Source organism: Ruditapes philippinarum, unplaced genomic scaffold, assembly GCF_026571515.1.
Source record: "Ruditapes philippinarum isolate M1 unplaced genomic scaffold, ASM2657151v2 ctg625_1_1_1_1, whole genome shotgun sequence".
NCBI classification, from domain to species: Eukaryota; Metazoa; Mollusca; class Bivalvia; order Venerida; family Veneridae; genus Ruditapes; species Ruditapes philippinarum.
The window spans coordinates 239,339-258,440 of record NW_026853337.1 but is presented as its reverse complement, the minus strand read 5'-3'; the positions used below and the strand labels follow the sequence as shown (position 1 = coordinate 258,440).

Below are 19,102 nucleotides of genomic sequence, written 5' to 3'. Positions count from 1 at the left end.
AGAATGAATGAATAAAATCTTACATAGATGAAATGAGGCACTTAAATTTGTTAATATATAGAGGTTATTCAAGTTTTTTTTCTATAAATACAGGATTTATTTTCACCGAGAAGTATAAAAATAAATATTTCACAAGTGACGGGAGCCACAGGTGAAATATGATAATTTTCATATCACAAGATGAAAAGAGATCGAAATCCTATATTATTAGAAAACTAATTTTCTGTTTATTAGGTACTTTTTTATTTTTTTTAGAAAAAACTTTATTTTTCTGTTTATTATGTGCTTTTTTTCTTTTCTTACCTTATGAAAAGGAAGAATTCCCCTTTAATTTTGTGTATTGGTTGAATTTAGAAGAAAATAGTCCGGCGAGGCACCGGTGAAAATTCGGAAAATGTGTTACACTGCAGTGAAAAATAAATTTTTACAGTGAAAATAAGAAAAATAAAAATTAGCATTTTATTTCATGAATACATGTATTTCTCAATATTTTATTGATAAGTATGTGTACCCTGGAAAAACACATTGGTTTGTACACAAGTTATTGGTATGAACGTGCATCAAATTGAATGAAAATTACGACACAAAATATGTACGTACACATCTCGAGTGGTAAGCGAGACTTCTGAGCGGACATGAATTAATTAACACCCAGTTATACATGTATATTACATTCCGCCATTATTATGTATAACTACCAGGTGATTGATATGTGATACGATATACGATAACAGATTCTATTTTACTTTAATGCTAATTTTTTATGTAATAAAATTTGGGCATACTTCGTTTCATTAAGGACGATAAAAAACAACCACACGAAAATGATGTATTCATAATTCAGTGACATTTAAAAATTTAAAGAAATTAATTGCGAAGAATATCATCAATGATTTACAATTTTATTTTGACGAGGCAAATCTTAGTACAGATTCTAAACGTTAATAACGTTCTACTGACTTACAAAGATGTTTATCCCTGTAAACATTAATGAAGGTAATTTTGGCATCAAACGTTATAATTTATACATGTATATTACAAGGGGAGAAAACTGTCTGCTCTGAGCACCCTTTTTATATAAACTAGACATAAAGACATTTATAATATATTAATACCTTGAAACTAGATTTTGGAAATTAAAACCTTATACTTTCGTTCTTTAAAGAACACAAAATTCGCTTTGAAATATCAGATTTATTACAATGTATTGCTCGAAAATGAGAAGTAAAATTGAAAACTTAGAGTGTCTTCGCACCATTTCAATACAGAAATTAGGAGACAAAAAACATTTAAGATTTGAAAGAAAATGTAGTTTTTGCAACCTTTAAGATTTAGCAGATGAATATCATTTTATTATGATTTGTCCTGTTTACTTGACTTAAAAAATGTTTTTACAATAGCACTGTGTGTTTTAAATTTAAATCAATTGAACTTTTAATGAAATGCATGTATAATACGAAAAGTGGGTAAATGAGGAAGTTCCCTGCCGCTTTATTTACCGACGTACTATTTACTGACTATAATTATGTGTGGTGACGAATCGAAGAACTGTTATGTTCGAGTCATATTCTTGCATCAAAACTGCACACAGGTATACATTCACGGAGGACAAAAATGCATTAAGGGACAGATTTTTGTGACAACTCGCCGTTGTTGCACATTTTTGATATGCGTTCATGACTCATGGGGCATTTAAAAAAAACTAAATGCAATGATTTATTATCAAAATATAACTTGAAATGACGTAATCAAAAAATAACGTCTCACTAGCATGGAAAATATCGAACAAGCAATGGCTTCTTTATACGAAATACAAATAACAAGACGCGGAATAACTGATTTGGACGTATATCCTCATATGGCACCAGTACATGTCAAAGGAGCTTTACTGACGTCAAAATGCATGATAACAAAAAATTTGAAATTCTTTCATAGATGAATGATGTGTTTGAAAATTATCAATGTTTCTTTAATATGTATCTCAAAATGTTACAAACAATAAATTGTTTATACTGAAAATCTACAAAATAAAAATATTCGTAGTGGCATCTGCCATAATAAATAGAGATATTTTCTGCGTAAACTTGTGTGTTTACTTTATTTTTTTTTATTTTTTTTTTTTGCTCGGAAATATTCATAAAATGGTAGGCCTATTTAATCATTTACTTAAAAAGAAATAATTGTTTTATGTTCTACCTTCTCCGGTCATCAACGGTCACCAGTTTCCAAAGACCTTCTTCTATATTGATCGATTATTGTCAACTATATTCCTGATACAAACGTTTATTTACCCCCCCCCCCAACAATGTTGAAAATAGTTAAATGAAATATCTGTATATCATCGCAGGAAACCATTTTACTTGTTATTCTTTTACTGTTCAGGGGAACTAACCACTGCAAAATGTTTGAAGTGTATCAGCAATCTCCTAGTAATGGTTACTTCCCCTGATCAGTACAGAAAAATATCAGGGAGATTTTGGCCTTGTTGTGTATATGACGCCTGTGAGAAATTCTGTTCTACTACAAACAGATGTTGATCTTATGTAACCAACCGTTAGTAAATATGGAAACAATTCTTACTTCTTTACCAAAGCTTTGATATTTTCAGCAACGAATTTTATCATTTATGTTTCGAAAATTTTCTATTGTTACCATAACCGTATGGTCGATTCTCGAAAGGGTTGTAACGTAGAATGTCTGTGTTTTAATACACATGGGTATTGCATGTAGACATAATAAAATTTTCGGGGGTAAAAGCTGTTAGTTGAAGTATGGTTATGTAGGATGAGCGATGATTCTATGCATGAACCATTCGAGTGATTAATCTACTATGGGCAAATTTCCATATTTCAAATATTGATCAAAACAATAGAAATGTATCTTTTGGATATTCTTATAAAATAATGTTTGGAACAGAAATGTTGATGAAGTTTTACGTTACTTAGTATGAACATTTATGTCATGAATAATAATATTTTGTTCTAGAACATTTTATTATCTGTATACTTAAGTTCGGATCATGTATTTCACGCTTGCCAACATGTACATTTGTATACGTTATTCACTCGTGGTTTCTAGCTATGTCTGATACTAAACACTATCAATGTAATTATTTATTGTTTCTAAACCTTCCATTATAGATCAATTCACTATAAGAAATATATTGGCATATATTATTATTGTATTCTTTAAACATGATAGACATAAAGTCATAGTGTCTGTGACCAGTTTCACACCATTGTTTAGTTGATTACAGGCTGTTGTTGTTACCATGGCAAAATATGTATTTATATTTTCAACAGATCATGTGAAGCTAAAATGGGAGATAATAAATATATACTCAGAGTTAAATTGGAAATCAATAATTATTGCAAGTCTTAGCCCGACTTGAGTGAAAAGCGTGGCAAAGCTTTTCATTTTTGTGTCATTTTGCAGAATAAAAAAATGTTATTCTGGAAATACGAAGTGATGGAATGATCTGGAAATTGCATACAAGTTATATATTCAGACCTTCATTAAATGGTACACAATGTTATAGTCCCGTTATGTCAAAAAAACTCACTTGTCTCCCTTTAACAATTAGAAAATGTTTACAATTTTAATGAAATAGTATGAAATAGTAGAATTGATGTCTATAGGTTGTTTTGTGGTTAACATAACCTGCTGAATGTATGTAAAGGACGTTCACTTCTGAATTTAGTACTGTGGTATTCAAAAGGTATTTCATTATCAAAACACAAACATCGTGCTTCCAACAGTTTAGAGACTGTTTCATGCTTGACTCTAACTGGCGGGAAAGGGTAAGCACTTCCGGTTCCAGCATAACAAAGATATCGGATTCTGGAACGGTTTTATTGATTTTTAAAAACGGCATTTATATAAATCATCTCGTGCACCAAATTTGTTTAATAAGAATAGAAATCTGTATTGAAAACTAAAACAAATAAAATCATCAGACAAAACTATATAAAAGCACGTGACTGGCATGTTTAGAAACCTCTGTAGGACACTGTCTCAGAAGTTTATACATAATGTAGAATTATCATACAAAGTTGAAACTGATTAACAACATGTAATTTATCTTATAAATGTTATTTACTGCATAGACATATCTGTTGTGTTCATTTTGTGAAAGGAGTATCTGTCTTTTATAATGGACTAGAATTTAAACAGAATTTCAGCTTAATATTCTTCTTCATCAAGGTCTCCTTCATTTTCTATGGAGTCGACACCAACTTCCTCATAGTCCTTCTCGAGCGCAGCAAGATCCTCTCTAGCCTCGGCAAACTCGCCCTCTTCCATGCCCTCGCCAACGTACCAGTGAACAAACGCCCTCTTAGCATACATAAGATCAAATTTGTGATCTAGACGAGCCCAGGCCTCGGCTATGGCTGTGGTGTTGCTCAACATACACACCGCACGTTGTACCTTGGCGAGGTCCCCACCTGGTACCGCTGTTGGTGGTTGGTAGTTGATACCGACCTTGAAACCAGTTGGACACCAGTCGACAAACTGGATGGTTCTCTTCGTCTTAATTGTTGCAATAGCGGCATTAACATCCTTGGGGACAACATCACCACGGTACAACATACAACATGCCATGTACTTGCCGTGACGTGGGTCACATTTCACCATCTGGTTGGCTGGCTCGAAGCAAGCGTTGGTAATTTCAGCAACAGATAACTGCTCATGATAAGCCTTTTCTGCTGAGATAACTGGTGCGTATGTCGCCAAGGGGAAATGAATACGTGGATATGGTACCAAGTTAGTTTGGAACTCGGTAAGATCAACGTTAAGAGCTCCGTCAAATCGAAGAGATGCAGTGATCGATGAAACAATTTGACCAATCAGACGATTAAGGTTAGTGTAGCTTGGCCTCTCTATGTCAAGGTTACGGCGACAAATGTCGTAAATTGCCTCGTTATCAACCATAAAAGCACAGTCTGAGTGCTCAAGCGTAGTGTGTGTGGTCAAGATAGAGTTGTATGGTTCAACTACCGCAGTAGCAACCTGAGGGGCTGGATAAACAGCGAACTCAAGTTTGGACTTCTTACCGTAGTCAACAGATAAACGTTCCATTAGAAGTGATGCAAACCCGGAGCCGGTGCCGCCACCGAAGCTGTGGAAAATCAGAAAGCCTTGGAGTCCCGTGCACTGGTCTGACAACTTGCGAATCCTGTCCAGAACAAGATCAACGATTTCACGACCAATGGTGTAATGTCCTCGGGCGTAATTATTAGCGGCATCCTCTTTGCCTGTTATAAGTTGTTCCGGGTGAAACAGTTGGCGGTAAATTCCAGTGCGGACTTCATCTGATAAAATAGAAAATAAAAGAACTATAGATAATAAATCAGCCCTGAAGTTAAAAAAAAAACAACAACAGCAGCAGCAGCAGCAGAAACAACAACGAAAACAGACCGTTTTCGTGTCGACTGAGGGTCGCTTCACACCTTAAGCGATATAAAATAGCGCTTAGAGTTAAGTGGTGAAACTCAGTCACAATCTGAATGATCTTTAATGTTTCCATATGGTTTATGTATTATTATATGTAGTTCAAAGTCGGCTACTGTAATACTATAGTGTAGGGAAATAAAAGTATTATCGGAACATATGAAACATCACAGAGCTTCAATTTTCATCTTATATAACTGAAAAACTCCACCCAGAATAAATTTTAATTTCTATAAAAGTAAATGTGAAATTTATATCAAGAAATAAAAGATAAAAGTAAGTCCGTAAGAATGAATAAACTATTAAATAACTCAAGGGTACAATATTGAGTTACCATATTGTTTAAATGTGTAAAAATAGTTTATATAGGTTAACTATTGTTAAGCTGAACAATTTCATTTACAAAGGTAAAATCGTCTAATAAGGTACATGTACATGTTTTGTACGGTGAACCCTGGGATTCAGTGGTATGACTATACCAAAATATACGCTTACAAATTCAAAGGTATGTCTACAGGATGGCTACATCTAAGTGAGCCAGTGACGCATTTTTCGTACACCATGTATCATGTAGCGGTTTTAAGAAACACTCTATCGGTAGAAATAACATTAGTGAGTAAGGTATATTTTTCTCTTGATATCTCCAACCTGACAAGTCTTACTATCGTAACATTCCGGAGAATGTATCATTTTTGTTTGTAAACTATTTTCTACAGTTACCATGGAAACAAAAGGCGTATGAGATAGAGGAAGAGAGAGAGAGGGAGAAATGTGTAAATCGTTAACAGGTGCCAACATGCGCAATTTATAAATAGACGTGCAACTTGAGTTCAACGAAACTAATTTTCTCAAGTGATATGGTGAATAATTTAGTGAAAATATCAAAAATTTGTCAGTATTTTTACAGTCTCAGCTCTGAGTCTGATAAACTAATGTTTCTTGATTCTGACATATATTTTCCCCGAAGAAAGAATTTAAGTATATCTACATGCACTATGACTGAGAGTAAAAAGCAATTGCTGTTGGGGTTTTTTATGCTGCAGAGAAAATACGCATTGATCTTAATATATTTCCAAGACTAAATGGTAATTCTGGAGTTGTTGAACGGGAAATCAAAGTATCATTATGATGTGCACTTAGGGCTTTCGTCAATCAGCACACCATTATTGAAATAATACCGAGAATACAGTTATACCAAGTACTTGCCTTTCTAACCTAATTATTAACCTGCTGAGTTTCTGAAATGGACTTGTCCAGCTTCAATTTTTGGGACTGTCCATTCCATTTACTGAGTATCAAGATGAAAATTGGGGGGTTGGTAGAGCTTGATCAGATTGCATGATGGCAAGACTAATCACATTCGGTTCCAGCAGGATGTAAGGGTTAAATTATTGATTCCCAGATATGCTAGGGTCACTTACCGACAACAGTTGGTTCAAGGTCTACAAAGACTGCTCTCGGAACGTGTTTCCCAGCTCCAGTTTCGCTGAAAAACGTATTGAATGAGTCATCAGCACTTCCGACTGTCTTATCACTGGGCATGGTGCCGTCGGGCTGGATACCATGTTCCAGACAATACAATTCCCAACAGGCATTACCTATCTGTACCCCGGCTTGCCCGACGTGGATAGAGATACATTCACGCTGCAGATAAATAAGTTTGTCGGTCAGAATATTTAAAATTAAACGAATTGTATAATTTATCAAAATGTTCATTGGTTAGACCTTTACACAAAAATTATACTAAGCTAAGTACAAATTCATGCTTTTTTATGGCATTGCATTCTAAATTATCAGTAATCGGCCAGTTGTATCAAAAAGCTTAATCAATACTAATACTACTACATAACGGAATGATATTATGAGGAATAAATGATAATGTTCGTGATATTCTGATTGTGAATCATTCTGAAGAAAACTTATTTTGATAACAAGGCTTTTTGCAGACCTTTCTTACAACTGCATGTAAGTTGCGATTCTTAATAACTCATTTCATTTTGAGCGTACACATGTAAGTACTCCATCTATTACAAACTAGATATCTACAGACGTGCTGTTTTTGGATATTGACTTAAACACATTGTTGGAATGGCATAGACACACAAACAACAATAAACAATATCTTCCCTGTAAACTCTGCCTAAATCTCTCATTATAGTTGAAATTATTCATGGCATGAAAACTACCAGATGTAACATCTGTTCTATAATAAAATACCTTTACTGACACTCATTTACCTAGTGGGAAATCAACTAATTCATTCCCAATGTAATCTAATTAATATACTGAACACTTAAATACCGATATATTTAATTTGTATTCCATAATACTGATGTTAACTACTCTTCTATTTTTTATACTGCAACTAAAACATATTTTTCTACCCGATTTTGTATTGTCTATATAGCTTAAAAATCATTTAATTTATGTTAATACTTTTTTCACAAACTATCAAAATGATCAATGACAAAAGACAACAAATTTAAAAGAATCTGAACTTTATTCGGCCAAAAGGCACTATTACAAAATATATCTTAAAGTCAACGAATTTTTTTTTCAAGTTCAATATTTTTCCAGTGAAAATTTTGGATAATGGTCAATATACTCGTACATGATATAGGTATTGCGGGTTACTTGACTTAAATAATTTAAAAGTCCAATTTAAACATAAGCGCGTGAAGTATTATTAGATATAACATTGTGATAAGTACCAATTGTATTTACACGAGCATTCTCTATGAATAATTCACCTTCCTTTCTGACTGACTAAGACAGGATTGAGTTGTAAATTACACGTTCCCTTCCTGATACTCTGCCAATTATCTTAAATATTGTCTTAAATGTGATAGAACAATTTCTACACTATTAAAACATGTATACCATGACAAATTATATGAAAAACTACAATAAAGTTTCATAAACTTGAGACATGTCCAGTAGTTCAGCTCTAGAGATCTTGTGTCCCCTCTAACTTATTATAATATTAACATGAAAATCCATTTGTTCTGAAGAAAAAATTCTTCAAAATGATTACATAAAGAGCCTTGTTTATAAAGCAATTCTACAACAACCTAACTCCACAGGCGTTCGGCACATTTGCAATGCCAATAATGGTCAAATTATCATAAAATAATCACCCCTTCACCATCAAGAACAAAATTGCTATCCAGCACCCGTTTACTATATAAAATATATATAAAAGATGATCAATGGGTGATTATTTTATGATTATTTGACCCATTATTGGCATGGCAAATGTGCCGAACGCCTGTGCCTAACCCTACAGTGACTGCAAGACCAACCGATTTTATTATCTAATTTTTCATAGATGTCTGTCTTTAAGGGCGACCATAGTCTATATAATAAAAAGCCCTAAAGCGTACAATTTGTTGGGCTATATCTTTACCTCTTTACCAGTTTCTTAATCTGAGGGGCAGATTATTCAACATTTTCCCTTTCGACTTTAATTTAAGTATACAAAAAACATAAAACTACAACAATAATGCTATTTATAATTATGTAACATTTAACTTGCTGAATTCGTGAAATGGACTGACCAAGATTTGATTTTGAAACATTCCATACAAAGTTTAAGGGATATCAAAATCGAAATAAAAAAATTGAAGACTTTATCACTTCCGTTTATAGAAATAATGTTTGTTATTTTGCAAACTATGTGCTGGATTTACTACAGACATAAACTTTACAAACTCGATTCTATTTTTATTGCGCAGTTTCCTTATGTTTTCGAAATTTGTCGAGTACAAAAATAATGGAAACACAATTTATAAAAAAGTTCATTATCTGAGTTCATATATATTATTTGAAAGAGGCACATTTAAATGCCTTAAGATAATAAAGTTAAATGGAACTCACCATTTTGTTTTATCCTGTTATTTCTTCCTAGCTCTCGTAATATAAAACAGGTGAACACACAATTCTCACAGCGACCTGATGAGTCTGTAGTGAGAATAGAAATGATTCCAAGTTAGAACACGGCATCTGGTATTACACAAAACAAGTACCGTATATACCCACGTAAATAACCTGCCCATAGTGATTGCAATATGTCTCGGAAAGTTCTACCCAGTCTACAGAAACATGAGGGGTGTTCGAAAGAAAAATGCCATCACAGATGCCTCTCATAATTTACACGACTCACCACATGCCATTACACTACAATGCCATCAAAATAAACTTCTTCCGAATAAACTTCTTCCGATTGTGTTATATTTTAAATTAAATTGCCGATATATTAAAATTTACAAATGCATGTTTAGACAGTTTGTAAATTAGTGACCATATGACTAAAGTAAGAATTTCTAACTTTCTGCAAATGTTGAACTGCATGCTGGTGATAATAATGATGCTGATATTAATAAGGAATTTTACCGATAAAGCCAGAGTTTCACTAATTTCTGCTTCTCTTTAGCGTATATACAGTCAATGGGAGATAACTTGTCATTAAAGTAAATGATAAGGTTTTCTTTATTACCTCCATTTTGGCAAGTGTTAGCTTCCTTCCTCTTGGATTTTCTAATGAAGATGAGACTTGTGAGACACTAATAAGAAAACATTTGCTAATTTATGCTTAAATGATTTCAAAAAAATCAACCGCAACTGCAAAATGATTATTAAAAGTGTTATTTTATCTATTTTATCATAGGAATAAATATTTCCAAAGATATTAATAGATATGTTTTAGTTTAAATTTTTTAAAAGGTTTTTTTTTAATAAAAAAAATATCTTCAAGACTTGTCGACCATTATATGCAATTATACATCACATTGTATACAAAACTATACCCGTTTGTATTTCCTTCGCATCACGTTGTGTCAGTATTGCAACGTTTCTCTTCAAATCTATATTGTCTGCCAACAAAGGAAATTTATAAATGTAATAACATTGTCAACTTTAAGCGCATTCGAAGCAGCCCAACGATTATGAATACATTTGTTTTCATCTCGGAATATTGTTCTACCGCGTAACTTGTTTATGTCAAACAACGACAGAAGAAAATGTGTAATATGAAATCCGTTTAAAATTAAGTCTTTTTTGGTATTATCATGATTGGAACATATTTCTGAAAAAACGAAATCAATTTAAGAGTACTCATTGACATACATGAAACATTGTATACATCATGTTTCTCTAATAATAAGAAACAAAATAATTAACAAATTTATCATGTACTTTTACTTATTATGTTGCAAATCTATACCTACTTTATATGCGAGTTAACTAAAAGTGCAAATTGGGAGCAACTCTCTATTTTAGCGACGTGATTATTATTTCATGTTGAATTATTAATATTGTTGTTTGGTTTAAAATTGGTAACGATGGGGGTCTCAAAATCGACCCAATCATATCCATATCCCAAGTAAATGTGGTCTTCGAGTAATAAAGACATTTTTGTCACAAACACCACAAGTATTTTAAAATTCATAACTATGTCAGATTGCAAACCAAACATTACGGCTCCGTTTGATGTATTACATCTTTTGTCTTGTTTGCATCTTGTACATGTCATATATATTGTAAATTGATTTATGTTAGGGTTCAACACTTGTTATTACGAATTAGATCTAATCTAGTTATAAAGAGACTCCACTTTTTGGGTATTTTTATACATGACATGACTGGAAATATTTTCTTCGGGATTAATGTTTCGTTTGATGTAAGTCTAAACCAATATCTTGTGTGCAAACTTTCAACTCCATTCTTCCAGGATAATAATTATAATTGTAAAAAAGAACCTAAAGTTGGAAACCGTTGCAATGCTTTTCGCTCAAATCGGGCTTAAATGCGGTTTTCAATTTTTTTAAATTGTCTTTGCATATCTTTCTGTTTTAAGAGTCCCAACTGATCTACATAAATTAAAATTCTATATTTCAAAACTTTTGGGGCTCATTGTAGTTCCTTTCATTTTGCCTCAAAGAATCGTTTGTAGTATTCAAGTCATTCATTGGCTGGCATTTGCTAAATTAGTTCCTTAAGATTCTGTGCCAGTAATCAAGCATATTTGGTAAGGATTATTTAGATCTGCAATAATTTAAGATATTTTACTGAGCAAAGTATATTTCATTTAAATAAGAAATACATCAATACGCATTAAAATAGAGTTATACTATTATGTTTTCGTACTATTGTTCGCTGCCTACAAGACGGGTATACCTGTTTGTTGGAATATGCATGAATTTTTTTTACTTATTGATTTTGAAGGTGCCCCAAGTAAGGCTAGAGCGCCTGATCTCTACGTTGAGCCTCCACCTATTTACACATTTATTAAACTTATACATTGAAAATGAAAAATATAAACAAATTTAACAAGTTAAACGTGTGTTACAAGGGGGTCAAAACAAGGCGGGGGGTCTAAAAAAGAGGTGCCCCCTCAATATTTTCATCCGATTTTTTAGCGAAAAGAGCTTAACAAAAGAAAAGGAAGCAAAAATAGTTCATGTTTTTTCTGTTTTGTATGAAGCCATATTTAACTTTGATTTACTTACATGTACATTTCAGTGCTGACCACTTTTAAAATAAAATGCATGCTCATAGTAATATTTTTCATTTGACGTAAACGAAGTCATTTTGAGTTTTAATTAAAAACACAAACAGTTTAAATGCCGTATGAAGGACGTATATTAGTTGTGGTTTATGTTTGCTTATACGGAAATAACTTACATTATCGTTCATTGGCCTATAATTAACAATAATTTGTAAAATGTGGAAATAAAATTGAAATATCAGCGGTTTTACAAACGTTGAATTAATTATATTGAAAGAACTTCTTTCTTAAATCATAAAGGCAATTGTCATCGCCTATCATGACATTAATATTTAAAATTGTATAATAATGAGATGATTATAAAAATGATATAAAATGCTCCAATGATAATCAATGTCCGGCTACAAATGCAAAAGTTGCGAGATCGATATTCCCTTACAGTAACTAAATAAGTTATAATTATGTATTCTATGCTTAATAAAAGCCGGCCCGCTCAGAAAGGCACTAGATAGCAATCCTACGGTCCTTGATTTACTACCTAATGTTATTAACTAGAGTTAATACTCTACATATGTCCATTGAAAATCGCGAACGCTTAAAGTTGGTCCTTGAACATTGACCATTAAGGACTAAGCTGACCTTACTTTGACAATATGGAAAGGTAAAGTAGGCAATACACTAATAGGCTGACGAGCCACTGTAATGCGGAGCCATTCAAACTAGGACTCACGTGCCTTTTCCGGGGCACCATCTATAAACCATCAGTAAATGTGTGAATTATCTCCTAAGTTGTTGAACATTTTCTCCTGATGACTTTTGCCTACCGTAAGGTCTTGTGGTTTGTTTGGGGTGGAAGGGAGTGGGGAATAATTTTGTAATACTGATCAAGGGCTTGTGTATTAGTTTATTTCATCACTGGTTACTTCTGAAAAGACGATATTTTCTTGTAATATTCCTAAGAATCGTTTTTATACTGATATATAGAAATTTTAAATGCAAGATTCTTTTCTTTAACAAATAGTGTTTTTTACTATAATTAACTTTTATATATTATTTGAAATATTTGAGCTATATAAAAACAACTGTTAAGAACTATTATACTGTTGTGTCGAACATCCAGCAAGATTTAGAAGGGAACTATGTTACTATAGGCAATGAACACTTGTTTAATTCGACCTTTACTTAAAACTGAAGTTTCATACCCACGCTTTTTTGAGTTTTAATTCGCGGACATTTGACAAAATAGTATGATAAGTTTCATTTTGGTTAGACATTTTGCTTAAAGGTTAGACGATAATTCATTAATCGCATATTTCCGTAAACTTAAATTCTGACCGCCTCCACAATCATGGAATACTTTTTAAAAGTTAAACAGTCACACGAAGCAAAAAAATTCATATGTCAGTTTTGTAACGCATTCTACTTTGAAGACGAAGTTTACTTTAAGGTTTTCTACCGACGACTAATTGTTTTTACAAAGTATGTGCAATAGGGAAATGTACTGATTAAATATGACACCACTGAAGTTTTTTGACATGACGTGGCTGAAAATATTTTTTCCGAGATTTGTATAACAATTTTTGATAAGGTCTTATCCTATAACGTGCATGCAATTTTGTATCTCATTTCGTCATCCTGTTTTTCCAAAACAATCTTTTTGATTGTGAAAAATTGCCCAAAAATGAAAAGCGTTGAAACCCCTTTCTCTCAGTTGGGCAATAATCGCACATAAAATCGATTTTCGATTCTAGATAGTAAATTACTTTTGCTATCCTTTGCAGATTTTTTTTTATTTAAGTGCTTCACTTGATATTTATAAGATTTTCAAAGTTTATTTTTGTGCCTTTAGACTTCAGCGGAGTTTAATGAGTATGTCTAAATTCGAATACTCTTTGCACGTGTTTTAATAACTCCATAAGATACTTCCGTAATAAATGATCGGTGCCCATTTCTAGATCACACTGAAGAACGTAAATCATGCATGCGCATGACAGTTACTTCGATAGAATTAGTAATAAATGTTGTACATTTAAGAACAAGAATATATAATAAAATTATCAATTACATTTCCTGTCTGTACCAGATGGGACATAATATAACACGTATTAGATACAGCTGTCATCCGAAATTTAGAGTGTCCCACTTTTTATAATTTTTTTTCATTTTACACAGTAAGGAATAACCATTACTTCTTTGAAGAGAATTTTATTGCCGTTATTTTATCAATTATGTTACAGTGATTTCATCAAACATTTCTATTTTTAATAATAATAATAATAATAATAATAATAATAATAATAATAATAATAATAATAATAATAATAATAATAAAGACTTTATTTAACGAGAGAACTCATTTGAACAAACATATCAACCTTCCATGAGGCCCTCAACAAGGAACAATATAAATTTAACATATTCAAACTATTAAAATACATAAATGTAAAAACATACAGGAGATTATCAATTTGTATACATCAATGCGTGATAAAACCTCAAGTATAAGGTTTTAAAATTGTTAACAGATGTAGCAGACTTAATATAATCAGGAAGGCCGTTCCAAATACAAGATCCAGAATAAACAAAAGACTTACGAAATTGTTCAGAATTTGGTCTAGGGGTATAAAGTTGAAAATCAGATGATGAACGCAAAATGCGAGTATGAACATCTGACGATAAAATGAAATTATTCAATAAATACATGAAATAGGAAGGCGCCTGATTATTCATTATTTTAAACATCATAATAGCTTTTTGAAAAACAACCGTCTGTGAAAAGGTCATCCAGCGGAGTTCAGAAAAAAGTTCAGCAGATGGAGTGTCATAATCTTTGTCTAGAATTAGTCTTGCAGCTCTCTTTTGGAACTTAATGAGTTTATCCTCTAGAAAGGACGTACAGTTACCGTAAATTATGCAACAATAATCAAGATGTGGTAAAATATATGCATTGTAAAACATTTTACGTACAGGTATAGATATGAATAATTTTATACGTGATAATAAATGTAACAATGAGTTACACTTTTTAAGAACATTATCAATATGGCTTTGCCCAGACAAGGTGTTATTAATTGTAATACTCAATAATTTTTCTTCAGAGCTACAAAAAATTTGCTCCGTTTTATATAAAATACAAGGATTACTTTCATGAATATAATTTTGCTTGTGTTTTGAGGAAATATACATGACCTTTGTTTTGTTAGCATTGATAGACATGCGATTCAAATCACACCATTTGTTGGCATTTAAAAGATCATGAGTAAGAGATTCAACTACTCATAATAACATTGATCTCATCAAAAGTTTTTATTTATTATATGTAACAGTAGTTTAAATGAATTTCTATGCTTCTCGACTCTCTTAAAAATGCTTAAAAAGATTTTGTAAAAAGTGTGTAAAAAGTTAAAAGGTTTATACTATGATTTTTTTCATGTTTCACAGTTTGAAATTTAAACACTGAATGTTTAATTATATATACTTACAATGGATTTAAATATGCCCATTCTATATGACATAAAACAAAACTATATAACAGAAGAAAATTTATATAGTGTTGAGTTGGACAATCGTACAATATTACATTGAAATAACACGGTGCATGACCAAATTTAACGAAATATGCGCCCACATACTGGTGAACCTGATCTTTTTGACATGATATATATGTGTGCCAGTACAATTTGGAAACAGTAAATTATGTCTGTATTATTGACGTGGAGAAGAACATATGCAAATTACATGTATACAAATGTATAAGGTGTATGAATATGAAGCTGCAGAAAGGATAGAAGTTTGATACGTGAGAGTACATGTTTTTGGTGCGTGTATTTAACATTGTGTGGTTGAACCTGTAACGGGACGGTGATGATGTAAGACACCCTAGCACCGGTCAGAGAACGACTCAACGTATAACAAAAAGCAATAATAATTAACGAGCATCCGTAGATATATTGACACGGATATCATTGTTTAAACTCATTATATATATTTATTATATACCTATATATTTTCTCCCTAAAAATAAACAAATCACGAAGCTCTTTTAAAACGATTCAACGGATAGAAAAAGCTGTATTGACAAGTACGGAACCATACATGACTGGACTATTTCTCGCCTGTGGCTACCATCTTAGCTGTTGTACATCACGTATTATTTGGACACCGGAATTGATGATTCCGAAGGCGAAGCAACGATGGTTAGGAAACTACTGACTGAAATGTACGACTGAAATACTGTTGGGAAAAGGCGTAAAATGACACAAACAAAAAAATTATAATGTTCCGTATATATTTCTCAGTTTGTGTTTATTTATAACAAATTGCCAGATATGTGAGATTTTAAAGAAAATATTGATACACGACCTGTCCCTACTATCAAGTTTCACAGGCTGACAAGTTAAGAATTAGTTGACATAAAGTCCGAGAACATGTTCTATACGTATCAAAACATTTCCCGTTTATTCTGAAATAAAAGTAAAGATAATAGAAAGGTATTTTTGAGAATGCCCTTCCATTTGTAAGGGCAAAGGCGATGATTCGTGAAGATTCTGAGTTGACACATTTAATCATTTTGACAGAATACACTTCCCTATCAGTTTAATTGACATGTTGTGGTTTTTCTACATAATGCCGTAAAGCAACTTTTACCGTCTGCTTGAAAAATAATAAGATGATATGATTGATGTGTTTTTACTTCCAACATAACAGTAGGACCATTAATATAAATATAGTAAATCATGTGTTACAGGAACAATGTCAAAATTTAAGACACAGTTATTGTCTTTAATAAGTGATGTTGTATATTATGCTGACAATGGCGAGCACTGAAATAAAAATGAATAAATAATAGAAAAAGACCCGTTTAAAAGACAAAAGAACGCCAGGATTTTAAAAACAAAGAAATCTGTGCAACCGTTGTTTGAAACAAATACGTTGAACGTACATATATTTTGATGCCTTTCTGTAATCATAGGTTCACAATAAGAGTGAAAATGAATTAGATTTCTGTACATTGAAAAGTGTCAAGGAAAATAGCGGTTAAACTAAATGATATTCTTTTGAGGTGTAATAATTATGACACTAAACGCACTTGTGTAATTTTATTTAGTCATTTATTTAAAGTACATAACTAAAATTACAGTTTATGGTATTTGATTAAAGTCATTCCTTACTATAAGTTATTGCTGTATTGCTAAATGATCAACTTCTTTTAAAATTTGGTTCGGATTGGAAATTTTGCTTGAAAAAAGTCCTGACTATAAGATACCTTAACTTAACAATTTACGATATTGTAAGAAAATATTTTTCTACAGATTTAATGGATTCGTGTGCTGAGTTTCATTACAAGTCGATAAATCATTTGTTAAATATGGCTCAAAATGATTCGTTGAAGGAACGAATGAAGTCCTCAGAAGCATCTTCCATAAGCTAGCTGGATAACTTCCTCTCCTGAAAAAATCCATACCCTAGGATTCGAACACACAGCGATGAGGGGCAAGAGATTTTAATTCTGAAATTATTATCACTCGGCCACGGATTAGATATGTACGAAATTATGAATGTAAAAAATCCGAAAAAGTCCTCCGTGGTTTGGATGATATTTAGTATTTACTCACAACCTCATTTGTCACATGTCAAACATTTTAGAGTGGGAAGCTAAATAGTGATTACTTTGTACAAATATGTAATATCAGGATATCCGAAACATTTTTTAATTGCAATACCAGTTACTTTATCATCCAACATAATTAAATAATGAGTAATCTAAATAGTGAAGAATATGATTACATTAACGTGTACACGCAAGTGGCAATTTCGCCACTTTAAACACGCTGTTTAAAAATTCTCGAAATAATAATTCAATACATTAAAATACACTTTTCTGTAATGATAACCTCAAATATGTTTGAATAATCCTATGTGTAAGAATCGGGAAAATATAACGTATAAACCAAAAAGATAAAATAAAAAGCACATACAAATACCGACATGGTGTATATCTATTTATTTTCATTGAATACATTGTTTGATATTTTATTGTATGTGTCCATCCATATAAACAATACTAATATTCATTTTAAAGGGATATTCAGGCAAAATAATGACAAAAATATTAAAATGATCTTATGTACACAAATCACACTAAAATGACATTTATTAAAGTTAAGTTCTATATATTTTGGGTTTGAAGCGTAAATATATCTATTTATGTTGAACAAAATTTAGACGCCAATATAATCACCAAATAGTTTAAAAACAAGTCATGTGACTTGAACAAACCCTTGAAGTTACAAAAACAGATATTGTGGATATTATAAAATTATGATTGAAACAAGTCGAAGTCATTCATTTGACATGTTCGTTAACGTTTCCAGAGATCACTGAAACAACTATTGTGAAATCCTAGCGCTCTAACCTGACCCACGCGGGTCAAGTTAGGAAACCACCATTTTATTCTTTATAAGGAGAAAAGTTTTGTTCCTTTGACTGTCTAATGTATTTATTTTGAGGGCATTTATGGAATAATGAATGAAATATCAAAACTAGGAAATGAAAATTTTGCCTGTGTCTCCCTTTAAGAAATTTAAAATATTTTTATTTCTGATTTTTATATTTAAGTCTTTATCCTGCATATATTCACGATTTTATCATTTGTTATGCATGCTTTGACGAAAACCAAATTTTAAAACAAAACCCACATATTTTGACCACTATTGCACATGCAAATTTACAAATTATTTAGACTTTAAACCACAATCCGCGTATTACTGATCATCATTATATCTAAAATTATATACCACATTTATTGACATCCTAGATGATATGATTTTTTAAAAAATTATTTTGAAATATCTGTAATATAATACTATAATATCGGAATGTTTAAGCTTTATTTAGCAGGAACAACTAAATATTTCGAACACGGCTAAAACATATTTAGAAAGTTTAGTCGAAAGATATGCCAGGGATATTGAAGTTATTGAAAAGCTCTCAGAAAAAAAATGCAAAAATAATATGTCTTTATCCTCAGGACTTTGCAGCTGTCGATGAAGGTAAAGATGTATGTGTATAATACAAGAACAAACAATGAATGGCGACCACTCTAGTTAGAAATTGCACCTGTCGGTCCATCTCTGTCTTGTATAA

The 19,102-nt window shown here is 31.9% G+C and overlaps 1 protein-coding gene across 1 annotated transcript; it reads right to left on the bottom strand.

Moving 5' to 3' along the window:
* Window positions 1-3,833: 3,833 nt before the first annotated feature.
* On the bottom strand, window positions 3,834-9,488 carry LOC132736526 (tubulin alpha-1A chain-like). The gene is made up of 3 exons (XM_060723670.1): window positions 9,328-9,488; window positions 6,873-7,095; window positions 3,834-5,312 (listed from the first exon to the last, which is right to left on the bottom strand). The coding sequence occupies exons 1-3, from the start codon at window positions 9,328-9,330 to the stop codon at window positions 4,183-4,185; spliced, it is 1,356 nt and encodes a 451-aa protein (XP_060579653.1). The 5' UTR covers window positions 9,331-9,488; the 3' UTR covers window positions 3,834-4,182.
* Window positions 9,489-19,102: the final 9,614 nt, after the last annotated feature.